Below are 13,230 nucleotides of genomic sequence, written 5' to 3' on the forward strand. Positions count from 1 at the left end.
ATGTGGGCCCCACGCCATGGGGGCTCAATCTCAAACCCTGAGATCATGACCTGAGCAGAAAAAATCAAGTCAGATGCTTAATTGACTGTACCACCTAAGTGTATCTTTATTTGTACTTCTTAAGCTACACATTTGTTGTTTATGATCTTAGCAACTGTCTTATTTATAAGAAGGTTAAAAATGCAAAAACAACAAAAAGAAACCTGTCATTCAGAGATATAATCTCTAAATTGGAAGACTCAGACTACAGTACAGATGTGTGCCAACTGACACAAGAGCACATATTAAAAAGCATATGTAAAAAAATAAAAATAAAAATAAAAAAATAAAAAGCATATGTAAGATTGTAGAAATAACAATGGAAGTTTCTTTTTTAAAAAAGAAATATATATTTTGAAACAATCTGTGACCATTCTTCTGTTTCTCCTCACTCAAATAGCTAACACACGTCACCCTTGTAACAACTGCAGAAGCTGACTGAGTGGGGTAAATGAAGCTGGTACTGGGTGTACGGCTGTTCAAGGACCAGGTCAATGTACTACGAAAACTCAGTGCCCAGCGAAGTCAGCCCTGAAATGCTATGCCCTCAGGCAGACACCCACATCCTAGCCTAGACAATAATCATTCTTATGTTCACACACCAACTACTAACTGGGTGCTGCCTGGCTGTGAGAAAAATAACTAGCGGTCACTTGAACTGCAAAGCATCTTCTCTCCCTGAGGGCAGAACAATGGATGCTTCTTGACAAATGCCTTTTAAACTATGTGAAATAGGGGCACCTAGGTGGCTCAATCAGTTAAGCATCTGACTCTTGGTTTTGGCTCAGGTCATGATCTCAGGGTCATGGGATGGAGCCCTAAGTGGGACTCCTTGCTCAGCACAGAGTCTGCTAAAGATTCTTTCCTCCTCATTCCCCCTCTGCTCCTCCACCTGCTCATGCTCTAATATAAATAAATAAATAAATAAAATATTTTAAAACAAAAACCTATGTGAAATATACTTACATACATATTGGTCTTGATTATGTATTCACATTGTAAGCATATTATTATTATTGAATAATAAAAATTTCCCAAGTGTTCAGTTCTTTTTGAATTATCCTGAACTTTTTCTTAGATTTTCTTATATTTGTAAAGACACTGAAAGATTATGTGAAATAAAAAAGATTGTAAGAGGGAAAATGTTTAACAATGATCTCTGTAAGCCTTCATTTACCTATATTTGGTTGATTCAACTGCTTTATAATATCTATATAAAATACAGTCTCAAGTTATCTTTGAATATAAAATTAAAGAAGTTTTGTTACTGGAATGTTAATTACTCTAAACAAATTTCATTGCATATATGTTTTATTCAGTGATCAATACTTCTCTAGCCAGTTATAAACCCTCACATCAAGTAGTCTGGCTCCACAGGACACCTGGGTGGCTCAGCGGTCGAGCATCTGCCTTCAGCCCAGGGCGTGATCCTGGAGTCCCAGGATCGAGTTTTAGGCCACACTAAGGAACTCAGGAAAGAGAGACACTGTGACCCCCCAGTATTCTCCCTCTGCCTGTGTCTCTGTATCTCGCTGTGTCTCTCATGAATAAATAAATACAATCTTAAAAAAAAAAAGTAGTCTGGCTCCTCAAATTACAAGTATCTTCAACCAATTTCATATGCTAGATGTTAAAAAAAAAAAACAAGTACCTGCATGTACTACTTACTGCAAACAATTTAAAACAGAGATGGGGGCACCTGTGTGGCCCAGTCAGTTAAATATCCAATTCATGGTTTTGATTTAGGTCATGATCTTGGGGTCATGAAATCGAGTCCTGTGTTGAGCTCCATGCTCAGCACAGAGTCTGCTTAAGATTCTTTCCCTCTTCTTTAAATTAAGCCTTGTTAATATTTAATATACTGAGGAAAACTGAAATACTGGGAAGTCACAGTGTCTCTCTTTCTGAATTCCTTAGTGTGGCCTAAAATACCAAGGCATATAAAACCAAAAACCCATCCTCAAGTACTTTTTTTTTTTTTTTAAGATTTACTTATTTATTTATTGAGGAGGGGGTGATGCAGAGAGAGATGGAAAGAAACCCAAGTGGACTCTGCACTGACCGCACAGCCAGATTTGGAGGCTGGGGGCGGAAGGGGATTGATTTCATGACCCTGAGATCACAACCTGAGCCAAAACCAAGACTCTGACACTTAACTGCCACTCAAGTGCCTCCTCAACTAATTAAAAGCATTACAATACTAAGACAATCATTTCAGACAGGTTTTCAACAATTTTGCTAAACTGGATGATTTTTAAAAAGGAGATGTGGAAATCTCAGCTCTCCTCCCTTAACATGACTATTTTTCATTCTCAAATCAGTTGTTAAATGATTTAAAAGGAACATCGATTTTTGTATATAGGTTGAACAGGGAAAGTTCCAATGATCTCTTTTTAAGTTTAGGTTTTGTTTTTTTAGTAATCTCTACACCCAATGTGGAGCTCAAACTCACAACCCTAAGATCAAGAGTTACATGTTCTTCCAACTGAGTCAGTCAGGTGCCCCGAACGATCTTCTTTTAAAAAAAAAAAAAAAAAAAAAATTTTTTTTAAACAATGATTCTCAACATTGGCTGAATATTGTAATCACCTAAGGAGATTTAAAAAATACTGATGACTAAGTCCCACCTCCCCGTGGTTCTGATTTAATTGTTCAAGCTCCACATGTGATTTAACTAAAAAATATTCCCAAGGGTGTGTGGCTGCCTCAGTTGGTAGAGCATGTAACTCTTTTTTTGGTGGGAGGTGGGGAGGAGAGAGAATGGGAGAAGAGGGAGGGGGCAGAGAAAGAATCCTACATCCAGTGAAACCCCATATGAGGCTCCATCCTACAACCTGGAGACCATGACCTCAGCTGAAATCAAAAGTCGGAGGCTTAACCTTCTGAGCCACCCAGGTGCCCCTAGAGCATGTGACTCTTGATCCTGGCATTGTGAGTTTGAGCTTCACAGTGGGGGTAGAGTTAACCTAAAAATAAAATCTTAAAAGTAAATAAATAAATAGATAGATAGATATTTCCCCTTGCTTAATCAAGATATAATTGACATATGACATTATGTAAGCTTAAGATGTACAACATGATGATTTGATACATGTATATGTTGCAAAATGACTACCATGATAAGGTTGGTTAACATATCTGTCATCTCACATAATTACACCCTAGGTGATTTTAATTGTAGTCTAGGTTGAGAATCACTACTTCAATGTTTACAGAGGTAGAAACTAGATAATGATAGCAAATAAAGTCGGTGTTTCATATTGCCAAGACTTCAAACCAGTAACAGTTCCATTTGTGAAATCAAACTTGTTTCACAGAGGCATTGTGGAATACAGATGTCTTACTAGCCTCAATTTTGTAACTTAGGCTAATTCAGTGGAGGGTTTGTTGGCTGTAAGAAGAAATCAGCAAAAACTGTATTGCTTCCGGGATCATACCTATTATAGGATCTTTGCCTTGAAACCATTATTTAGCGTAACACACCAGGGACACATTCCTTTTATCTTTCAGGATGAAGGTCAAGATCACCGCTTCTGGGAAATTCTCCCTCAACTCCCAGCACACAAGGATTTCTTCCCCTTTTAATATTTATAATTCTTTACTACTAGACCAATTTGTTAGGCAGTTAAGTAACATTACAATTTACATTTTTATACTTTCATCAACAAGCCCTATGCTAAAAAAAACTGTCTTGTTCAATAACAAGTTGTTAAGTAAGGTCCTGACACTTCTTTTTGCCCTGCACCTGGCTTATGCAACCTTCAAGCCTGGCCCTGGTATCTACTTTTCCAGCCCCATCTCATTGCTCTGTGACTTCCTAAGGTTGAGCTCTAGCTACAGTGCCCTTTCTTTCAGTTCCTTGGATATGCCATGTTCCTTCCTACCACACATATTTTTGTATATATTATCCTCTCTGCCTGGAATGTTCTCTACCAAGCTACTCACCCTTAAGATCTCCACTCATTCATCAATTCTTCAGAGAAGCCTTAAATTAAGTCTATTAAACATTCTCAAATACAATATTGTGTATCTTCTAGATTGTTAGCACAATACAGTTTAAAGCATATATATACAGGTATGTATCTATAATATTCATAAATATATGTGTATGTAATGTATATTTAAATGTATTATATGTGTGTACATATTTAAAGCACATACACTATTGGCACATGGCATTTGATTGATTGACTCTCTCTAAATTACAGGCTCCATGAGGACAAAATCATGCCTGTTTAGCCTCACTATCAAATCCCTGTGCCCAGCACAGTGCCCACTGCACACTCTCACTTGATAAAATATTGAATGAATAAAAAAGAGTAACTCAAAATCATTTTCTACATTCTATTTTTTCTACATTCTATTTCTAAGGTTACAAATAACCTAAGAACTGAGATGTTTATATTTACAACTAACCTTTTCTTCTTTTTTGAGTCAGTTATGATTACTCAAAAAAAGATACCATGTGGGTCACAATATCTACTTCTAGGCCATCCCTGACTCTGCTCAGGGCAGGATCAAAGGATGCGTCTGCTCAAGCAGTGTAGGTAGTAGGGGGGAAAATGGGGCTCTGGAATTAGATGTAAACCCAAATGTTCGCTCTAATTAACCGTAAATTGTCAAATTTCTTTTTAAAGATTTCATTTATTTATTCATGAGAGACAGAGAGAGAGAGAGAGACAGAGAGAGAGATGCAGAGACACAGGTGGAGGGAGAAGGAGGCTCCTCACAGGGAGCCTGATGTGGGACTCAATCCCAGGACCCTGGGATCACACCCTGAGCCAAAAGCAGATGCTCAACCACTGAGTCACCCAGGCGTCCCGTAGATCATCAAATTTCTGAGTCTATGTTTTTCATCTATAAAATGGGGGCTACTACGATCCAGCAATTGCACTGCTGGGGATTTACCCCAAAGATACAGATGCAGTGAAACTCCTGAACACCTGCACCCCAATGTTTATAGCACCAATGTCCACAATAGCCAAACTGTGGAAGGAGCCTCGGTGTCCATCAAAAGATGAATGGATAAAGAAGATGTGGTTTATGTATACAATGGAATATTACTCAGCCATTAGAAATGACAAATCCCCACCATTTGCTTCAACGTGGATGGAACTGGAGGGTATTATGCTGAGTGAAATAAGTCAATCGGAGAAGGACAAACATTTTATGGTCTCATTCATTTGGGGAATATAAATAATAGTGAAAGGGAATAGAAGGGAAAAGAGAAATGGGTATGAAATATCAGAAAGAGAGACAGAACATAAAGACTCCTAACTCTGGGAAACGAACTAGGGGTGATGGAAGGGGAGGAGGGTGGGGGGTGGGGGTGAATGGGTGATGGGCACTGAGGGGGGCACTTGACAGGATGAGCACTGGGCATTATTCTGTATGTTGGCAAATTGAACACCAATAAAAAATAAATTTATTATTAAAAAAAAAGAAATGACAAATACCCACCATTTGCTTTGATGTGGATGGAACTGGAGGGTATTATGCTGAGTGAAATAAGTCAGTTGGAGAAAGACAAACATTTTATGGTCTCATTCATTTGGGGAATATAAAAAATAGTAAAAGGGAATAAAGGGGAAAGGAGAAAAAATGAGTGGGAAATATCAGAAAGGGAGACAGAACACGAGAGACTCCTAACTCTGGGAAACAAACTAGGGGTGGTGGAAGGGGAGGAGGGCAGGCGGGGGGTGGGGGGGTGAATGGATGATGGGTACTGAGGGGGGCACTTGATGGGATGAGCACTGGGTGTTATTCTATATGTTGGCAAATTGAACACCAATAAAAAATAAATTTACAAAAAATAAAAAAATAAAAATAAAAAATAAAATAGGGGCTAATACCTATCAATGTAAAAGCATTTAGAGTATACAGTGTATATTAGGAAAATACTAGTTTTTCCTTAAACTTGTCGTAATTCTATCCTTTAAGATCTGACTCAGGTACCACCTTTTCCATCAAGCCCCAAATTCTCTAGCTAGAAGAAATTTCTCCTACTCTCTTACAGCAATTACACTGATCTTTGGCTTTATACTTATTTATGACTGTATCATCATCACTCCTATCAGACTAAGCTGCTTGGAGGCAGATCCTGTATCTTTTTCATCTTTGAATCCCAAGTACCAAGCAGATGAATTTAAACCATTAAGCATGGAAAACCTTAAGAAAAGCAAAATTACATCATTTTTACAGAAAAGATCTCCTTGGAGAACTTCTCAATATATATCAATTCAACAAGGTGTATCTGATCCATTAGAAATGGCATGTTTCAGTTGTTCAAAATATCGAAATATTACCATCATGAGAACTATCATTTATCCAGGGCCTACTAAACCACCTGTACTTTACACATACAATTATTAATCTTTAAAAGAATTCTATGCAATAGAATATGTTTTATAAATAAAGAAATGGAAATCCAAAAAGTGACATCATATCTTGGTCTGGGTCATGAAGCAGGTAAGCTAGGATTTTAATTGGGACTCTCTGACTCTAAAGAAGGTTTTTTCCACAATACAATGCCATCTTTCACAGACATGTGCCATATGTTGTTAGACATGCAGCTTAATGTAGCTTTATGCACCTAAGACGTTGGTCAGCCTGATATAATAATACATTTTTAAAGTCTAACCTTCAAATGTCCTTCGCCGGTGAGGATTTCAGAGTAACCTGCATCAGTGGCCAGCAAACCTACAAACTGCATGCTGGGCCGTTGTTGTATAAAGGCTTCAACAGCTTTATCTGTCACATGCTTTCTCCCAGAAACATCTAAGGAGACGAGGTTGGGTAGGATGTCCTTTTGTTCTAGTAAGCGAAGAGCTATATCTGATGTAAACTGTTTATCATCTGAAATATCAAGATGATTCAGATGTTTTAGTTCCCGAACAACATCCAGTATTTGGGTAGTTGTCATTTTTAAACATTTCAAGTGGTGCATGGTTAGAGACTTGAGTCGGTCTTTGCAGGCCAGCAAAGCTGTGATGTCGGTGATCGAGGTGTTAGAAATATCCAGGCTCTCTAATCTTGGCAATGAGGCAACTTCAGCCAGGTCTTCATTATAAAAGAGAACATTGGTGATGCTTAATGCTCGAAGGCCAGAAAGCCGGCTGAAGCACCGCTCATAAGGATCTTCGAGGGAGAGAGTTAATGAGTTCAGCACTAGGCACTGGAGATTTTGCTGGATCCATTTGTTACTGCCAAGCCCACTAATGATGTCTGTAATCGTGATGTCTGCATTCACACCTGTAGCATCAAGTTCCACTAACTTGTGATGGCAGAAGGCTTTCCGGAAAGCAACAGCAGAGATCTTGGCTTTGCGAATACAAGCACGCTTTAAGCGCATCTGGTTGCCCCTGAAAATACCTACAGTTCCATCATTCAGTAGACCTGGAAAAAAATACAAGCAGCACTTTAATTTCAAAAAATGATTAAAGAATAGCTAAAATTTCCAGCATACTTTACATTTTCAGCAAATCCATATAACAATACTTCATTTAATATAAATAACGATTCCATGAGATTAGAATATTATCTACAAATTATAGATAAATAAACTGGGACTCAGAAAAGTGGCTTTCCAAGATCACAGAGCTCGCAAGTGACTGTAGTAGACAGTACAGATATTCACTAACATCTAGTTCCACCTGCCTTCCTGGACATGCAGACAACTACATTTCCCAGCCTACCCTTGGAGTTAGATGGGGCCATATGCGTAGTTCTGACCAACGGCCTATAGATTAAGGCACCTGAGAGTCAGTGCATGACTTCCTACGCTATCTTTTCCTGCTATGACAAATAAAGAGTTCTAGACAGTACAGATTTCTGAGAGTAGAGCCTCCATCAGCTTGGATCCAAGAGTGACTGGAGCAGAACCCTCCATGGACTTGCAGCATTTATGTACCATGAGCTAGGTATAAACATACTTTGTGTTAAACTATTGAATCTGGGGATTACACTCTGGAAAACTGTGTGGAGGTTCCTCAAAGAGTTAAAAATAGACCTGCCCTACGACCCAGCAATTGCACTGTTGGGGATTTACCCCAAAGATACAGATGCAATGAAACGCCAGGACACCTGCACCCCGATATTTATAGCACCAATGTCCGTAACAGCCAAACTGTGGAAGGAGCCTCGGTGTCCATCGAAAGATGAATGGATAAAGATGTGGTCTATGTATACAATGGAATATTACTCAGCCATTAGAAACGACAAATACCCACCATTTGCTTCGACATGGATGGAACTGGAGAGTATTATGCTGAGTGAAATAAGTCAATCGGAGAAGGACAAACATTTTATGGTCTCATTCATTTGGGGAATATAAAAAATAGTGAAAGAGAATAAAGGGGAAAGGAGAAAAGAATGAGTGGGAAATATCAGAAAGGGAGACAGAACATGAAAGACTCCTAACTCTGGGAAATGAACTAGGGGTGGTGGAAGGGGAGGCGGGCGGGGGGTGGGGGTGACTGGGTGACGGGCACTGAGGTGGGCACTTGATGGGATGAGCGTTGGGTGTTATTCTATATGTTGGCAAATTGAACACCAATAAAAAATAAATTTATTAAAAATTAATTAATTTTTAAAAAGAGAGAAGAAAAGCAGATCAGCTAGGGGCATTGGGACCCAAAAAATGATGTGGTGAAGTTTCTGAGTTTTTCTTGCTCCATATAACTCAGACTTAAAGTTGAAAAAGCTGGTAACCCAGAAATGCTGGCATAGACCAAAAAACCCCACAAAAAACGAACAAACAAAAAAATACCTCCAAAAAAACCTCCTCATTCTAGCTAAAGAATCAAGAAGGAAGCAGTTTAGCAAAACAGAAAACATCTAGACAAGAACTACTTTACTTCAGCAAACACCACAGAAAAGATTGTGGTCTCATCTTCCCCCACACCAGCAAATGCCAAGAGGTGAGCCCAGACATTTACCCTTGCTAGTTGTAACTAGTTGCTCCAATCTTCCCTTAGGGAGGTGTTAGAGAAGGCTGAGTAGGGAGCCAGGACTTTCATCTCTGGTGGGTAGTAAGAACCACTCTCCCCTGTACTGTCAACAGATACAATGTGGGGGACCTGGACTTTCACATTCATTTGGCAGTAATGAGGTGCTCCTCCTCCTTGCTGGGTTTCATAGAAAGCCTGATAAAGTCAAGACTTTTACTACTGTGCAAAGTAATGAGGCCACCTCACCCCAGTATGGTGTCAGTGGAGGCCAACTGGGGAGAGAAATAAAGTACTCACACCTAGGTAGTAATTCTGTAAAATCCTAGTGGGGAACCAAAATGCCATCCTCTGCATCACAGTAAGGAAAAGCCCCATGTCTTGGATGTCAACAGAAGACAAGTGGAAACCAGAACGTTTACCCCAATCTGGAAATAACAAGGCAATGCCGCTACCCTCCACTGCTGGAGTGGTGTCAGAGACACAAACTAAAACAGAAAGGTCTCAAAATACCCTAAATGTCCAGATTAAAAAAAAAAAAAAAATCACTCATCATACCAAGGACCAGTAAGATCTCAAAATGAAAAAAAGATTATAGAGGTCAACACTGAGATAAGAGAAATGTTACAATTATTTGACATTGTAAAGAAGCCCTCATCAAAATGCATGTGAGCAATTACAAACATGCTCAAAAGAAATGAAAAATAGAAAGCCTCAGCAAATAAATAAAAAATACAAAGAACCAAATGGGGCACCTGGGTGGCTCAGTCAGTTAAGCGTCTACCTTGGGCTCAGGTCACGATCTTGAGGTCCTCGGATTGAGCCCTGTGTCGAGCTCCCTGCTCAGTGGGGAGTCTGACTGTTCCTTTTCCTCTGCTGCTCCTACACCTCCACTCCTGCTCGTGCTCCCTCTCTCAAATAAATAAATAAAACCTTACAAAGAAGAAAAAGAAGAACCACCAAAGGCAAATCTTAAAGCTGAAAATAATGGTTGGGTTCAACAACAGAATGGAAGGAATAATAGAATCAGTGAACTAAAAGATAAAACAATAGAAATTACCCAAATCTAAATAACAGCAGAGAAAAATAGACTGAAGAACAAATTGAACAGAGCTACTTGTGTCACTGAAGTCCCAGAAGAAGAGAAAGAGGGCAGGGCTTAAAAAATACTTGAAGAAATAATGGCTACCTATCAGAATGATTCAAGAAACGGTAATAATAGCAAATGCTGGCAAATCTGTGGAGAAACTGGATCAGTTATATATAGCTGGTAGAAATATAAAATGGAACTGGGACTCTGGAAAACAGCTTGACAATTTCTTAAAACTTAACATCCAACTACCATACAATCTGGCAATAGTATTCCTGGGAATTTACCCTTCTACATTAACACAAGACCTGCAAATGGATTATTTTAACATTATAATATTCATAATGAGATATTATATTCATAATAGCTAAAAATTGGAAACCCAGATGTCCTTCAGCAGATGAATGTCAATACAAATCAATGTATTCCAAAACATGGACTACTACTCTGCAATAAAAAAGAATGGACTGATAAACTATATTATTTATTACAACTCCATGTGAATTAACAATTATCTAAAAATACAAAGTTTAATGGGACGCCTGCCTTGCTCAATTGGTAGAGCATGCAATTCTTGACCTTTGAGTTATAAATTTGAGCCCCACATTGGGTGTAGAGATTACTTAAAAACAAAATCTTGGGTTGCCTGGCTGGCTCAGATGTGGGGCATGCAGCTCTTGATCTCTGGGTCATGAGTTCAGGGACCCATGTTGGGTTTGGAGATTGCTTAAATAAATAAACTTAAAAAAAAAAAAATCTTGGAGATCCCAGGTGGCTCAGTTGGTTAAGTGTCTGCCTTCAGCTCAGGTCATAATCCCAGGATCCTAGGATCAAGCCCCAGATCAGAATCCCCGCTCAGCGGGGAGCCTGCTTCGCCCCCCGCCCCCCTCCTGCTCTCTCTCAGTATCTCTCTGTCTCTCAAATTGATAAAATCTTTAAAAAGAAAAAAATCTTTAGGAAGTGCCTAGGTGGCTCATTGCTTAAGTGTCTGACTCTATATCTCAGCTCAGGTCTTGATCTCAGGACCGTGAGTCCAAGCCCTGAGTTGGATTCTATGCAGGGCAAGAAACCTACTTTAAAAAAAAAAAAAGAAAGGGGGGGGCAGGAGAAGAACCTGCAGCCAAGAATACTTTATGCAGCAAGGTTCTCATTCAGAATAGAAGGAGAGATAAAGAGCTTCCAAGATAGGCAGAAACTGAAAGAATATGTGACCACCAAACCAGCTCTGCAAGAAATATTAAGGGGGACCCTGTAAAGGAAAGAGGAAGCCCAAAGAAATAATCCACAAAGAGGAACTGAATAGGTATTATGATGACACTACATTCATATCTTTCAATAGTAACTCTAAATGTGAATGGGTTAAATGATCCCATCAAAAGACACACCGTTTCAGACTGGATAAAAAAGCAAGACTCATCTATTTGCTGTCTACAAGAGACTCCTTTTATATTTTATTTTTTTATAAGATTTATTTATTTATTCATTCAGAGAGAGCGAGAGAGAGGCAGAGACACAGGCAGAGGGAAAAGCAGGCTCCATGCAGAAAGCCCAATGTGGGACTCGATCCTGGGTCTCCAGGATCACACCCCAGGCTGCAGGCGGCGCTAAACCGCTACGCCACCGAGGATGCCCAAGAGACTCCTTTTAGAGGAAAGGACACCTAGAGCCCGAAAGTGAAAGGTTGGAAAACAATTAACCATTCAAATGATACTCAAAAGAATGCTGGGGTAGCCATCGCATATCAGATAAATTAAAGTTTATCCCAAAGACTGTAGTAAGAGATGAAGAGGGACACTATATCATACTTAAAGGATCTATCCAACAAGAGGACCTAACAATCATGACTATTTATGCCCCTAATGGGGGAGCTGCCACATTATATATCAATCAATTAATAACCAAAGGAAAGATATACTTAGATAATAACACACTAATAGTAGGAGACTTCAATATGGCACTTCTGCATAGGACAGATCTTCTAAGCACAACATCACCAAAGAAACAAGAGCTTTAAATGATACACTGGACCAGGTGGATTTCACATATATTTACAGAACTTTACATCCAAACACAATTGAATACACATTCTTCTCAAGTGCACATGGACTTTCTCCACAATAGATGACATACTGGGTCACATATCACGTCTCAATGGATACCAAAAGATTGGGACTGTCCCCTGCATATTTTCAGACCATAATGCTTTGAAACTAGAACTCAATCACAAGAAGAAATTTGGAAGAACCTCAAACATGTGGAGTTAAAGAACATTCTGCTCAACAAAACCAGGAGTTGGTTCTTTGAAAGAATTAATAAGATAACCCATTAGCCAGCCTTATTAAAAACAAAGAGAAAAGACTCAAATGAATAAAATCATGAATACAAAAGGAGAGATCTCAACCAATACCAAGGAAATACAAATGATTTTAAAAACACATTATGAGCAGCTATACACCAATAAATTAGGCAATCTAGAAGAAATGGACACATTTCTGGAAAACCACAAATTACCAAAACTGGAACAGGAAGACATAGAAAACCTGAACAGGCCAATAACCAGGGAAAAAATTGAAGCAGTCATCAAAAACCACCCAAGACACAAAAGGCCAGGGCCAGATGGCTTCCCAGAGGAATGCTATCAAAAGTTTAAAGAAGAAACCATACCTATTCTATTAAAGATGTTCCAAATGATAGAAAGGGACAGAATACTTCCAAACTCGTTTTATGAGGACAGCATCACCTTAATTCCAAAACCAGATAAAGACCCCAAAAAAGGAGAATTATAGACCAATATCTCTGATGAACATGGATGCAAAAATTCTCAACAAGATACCAGCCAATAGGATCCAACAGGACATTAAGAGGATTATTCACCATGACCAAGTGGGATTTATCCTCGGGATGCAAGGCTAGTTCAACACTCGTAAAGCAATGAGCATGAGAGATTATATCAGCAAGAGGAAAAACAAGAACGATATGATCCTCTCAATAGATGCTGAGAAAGCAGTTGACAAAATACAGCATCCATTCCTGATCAAAACTCTTCAGAGTGCAGGGATAGAGGGAACATTCCTCAGCATCTTAAAAGCCATCTACAAAAAGCCCACAGCAAATGTCATTCTCAATGGGGAAACACTGAGAGCCTTTCCCCTAAAA

General features: G+C 39.0%; 1 protein-coding gene across 8 annotated transcripts in view; it reads right to left on the reverse strand.

Annotated features, from left to right (window-relative positions):
• ZYG11B (zyg-11 family member B, cell cycle regulator) overlaps window positions 1-13,230 on the reverse strand; it is a 90,178-nt gene that overhangs the window by 46,224 nt on the left and 30,724 nt on the right. For all 8 annotated transcript variants that reach the window (XM_072723936.1, XM_072723931.1, XM_025991809.2 and 5 more), the window contains one exon: window positions 6,680-7,434. In XM_072723936.1, the coding sequence (XP_072580037.1) occupies window positions 6,680-7,434 (755 nt within the window). The remainder of the gene's footprint in view (window positions 1-6,679; window positions 7,435-13,230) is intronic.

Source organism: Vulpes vulpes, chromosome 10 (genome assembly GCF_048418805.1).
Source record: "Vulpes vulpes isolate BD-2025 chromosome 10, VulVul3, whole genome shotgun sequence".
NCBI lineage: Eukaryota > Metazoa > Chordata > Mammalia > Carnivora > Canidae > Vulpes > Vulpes vulpes.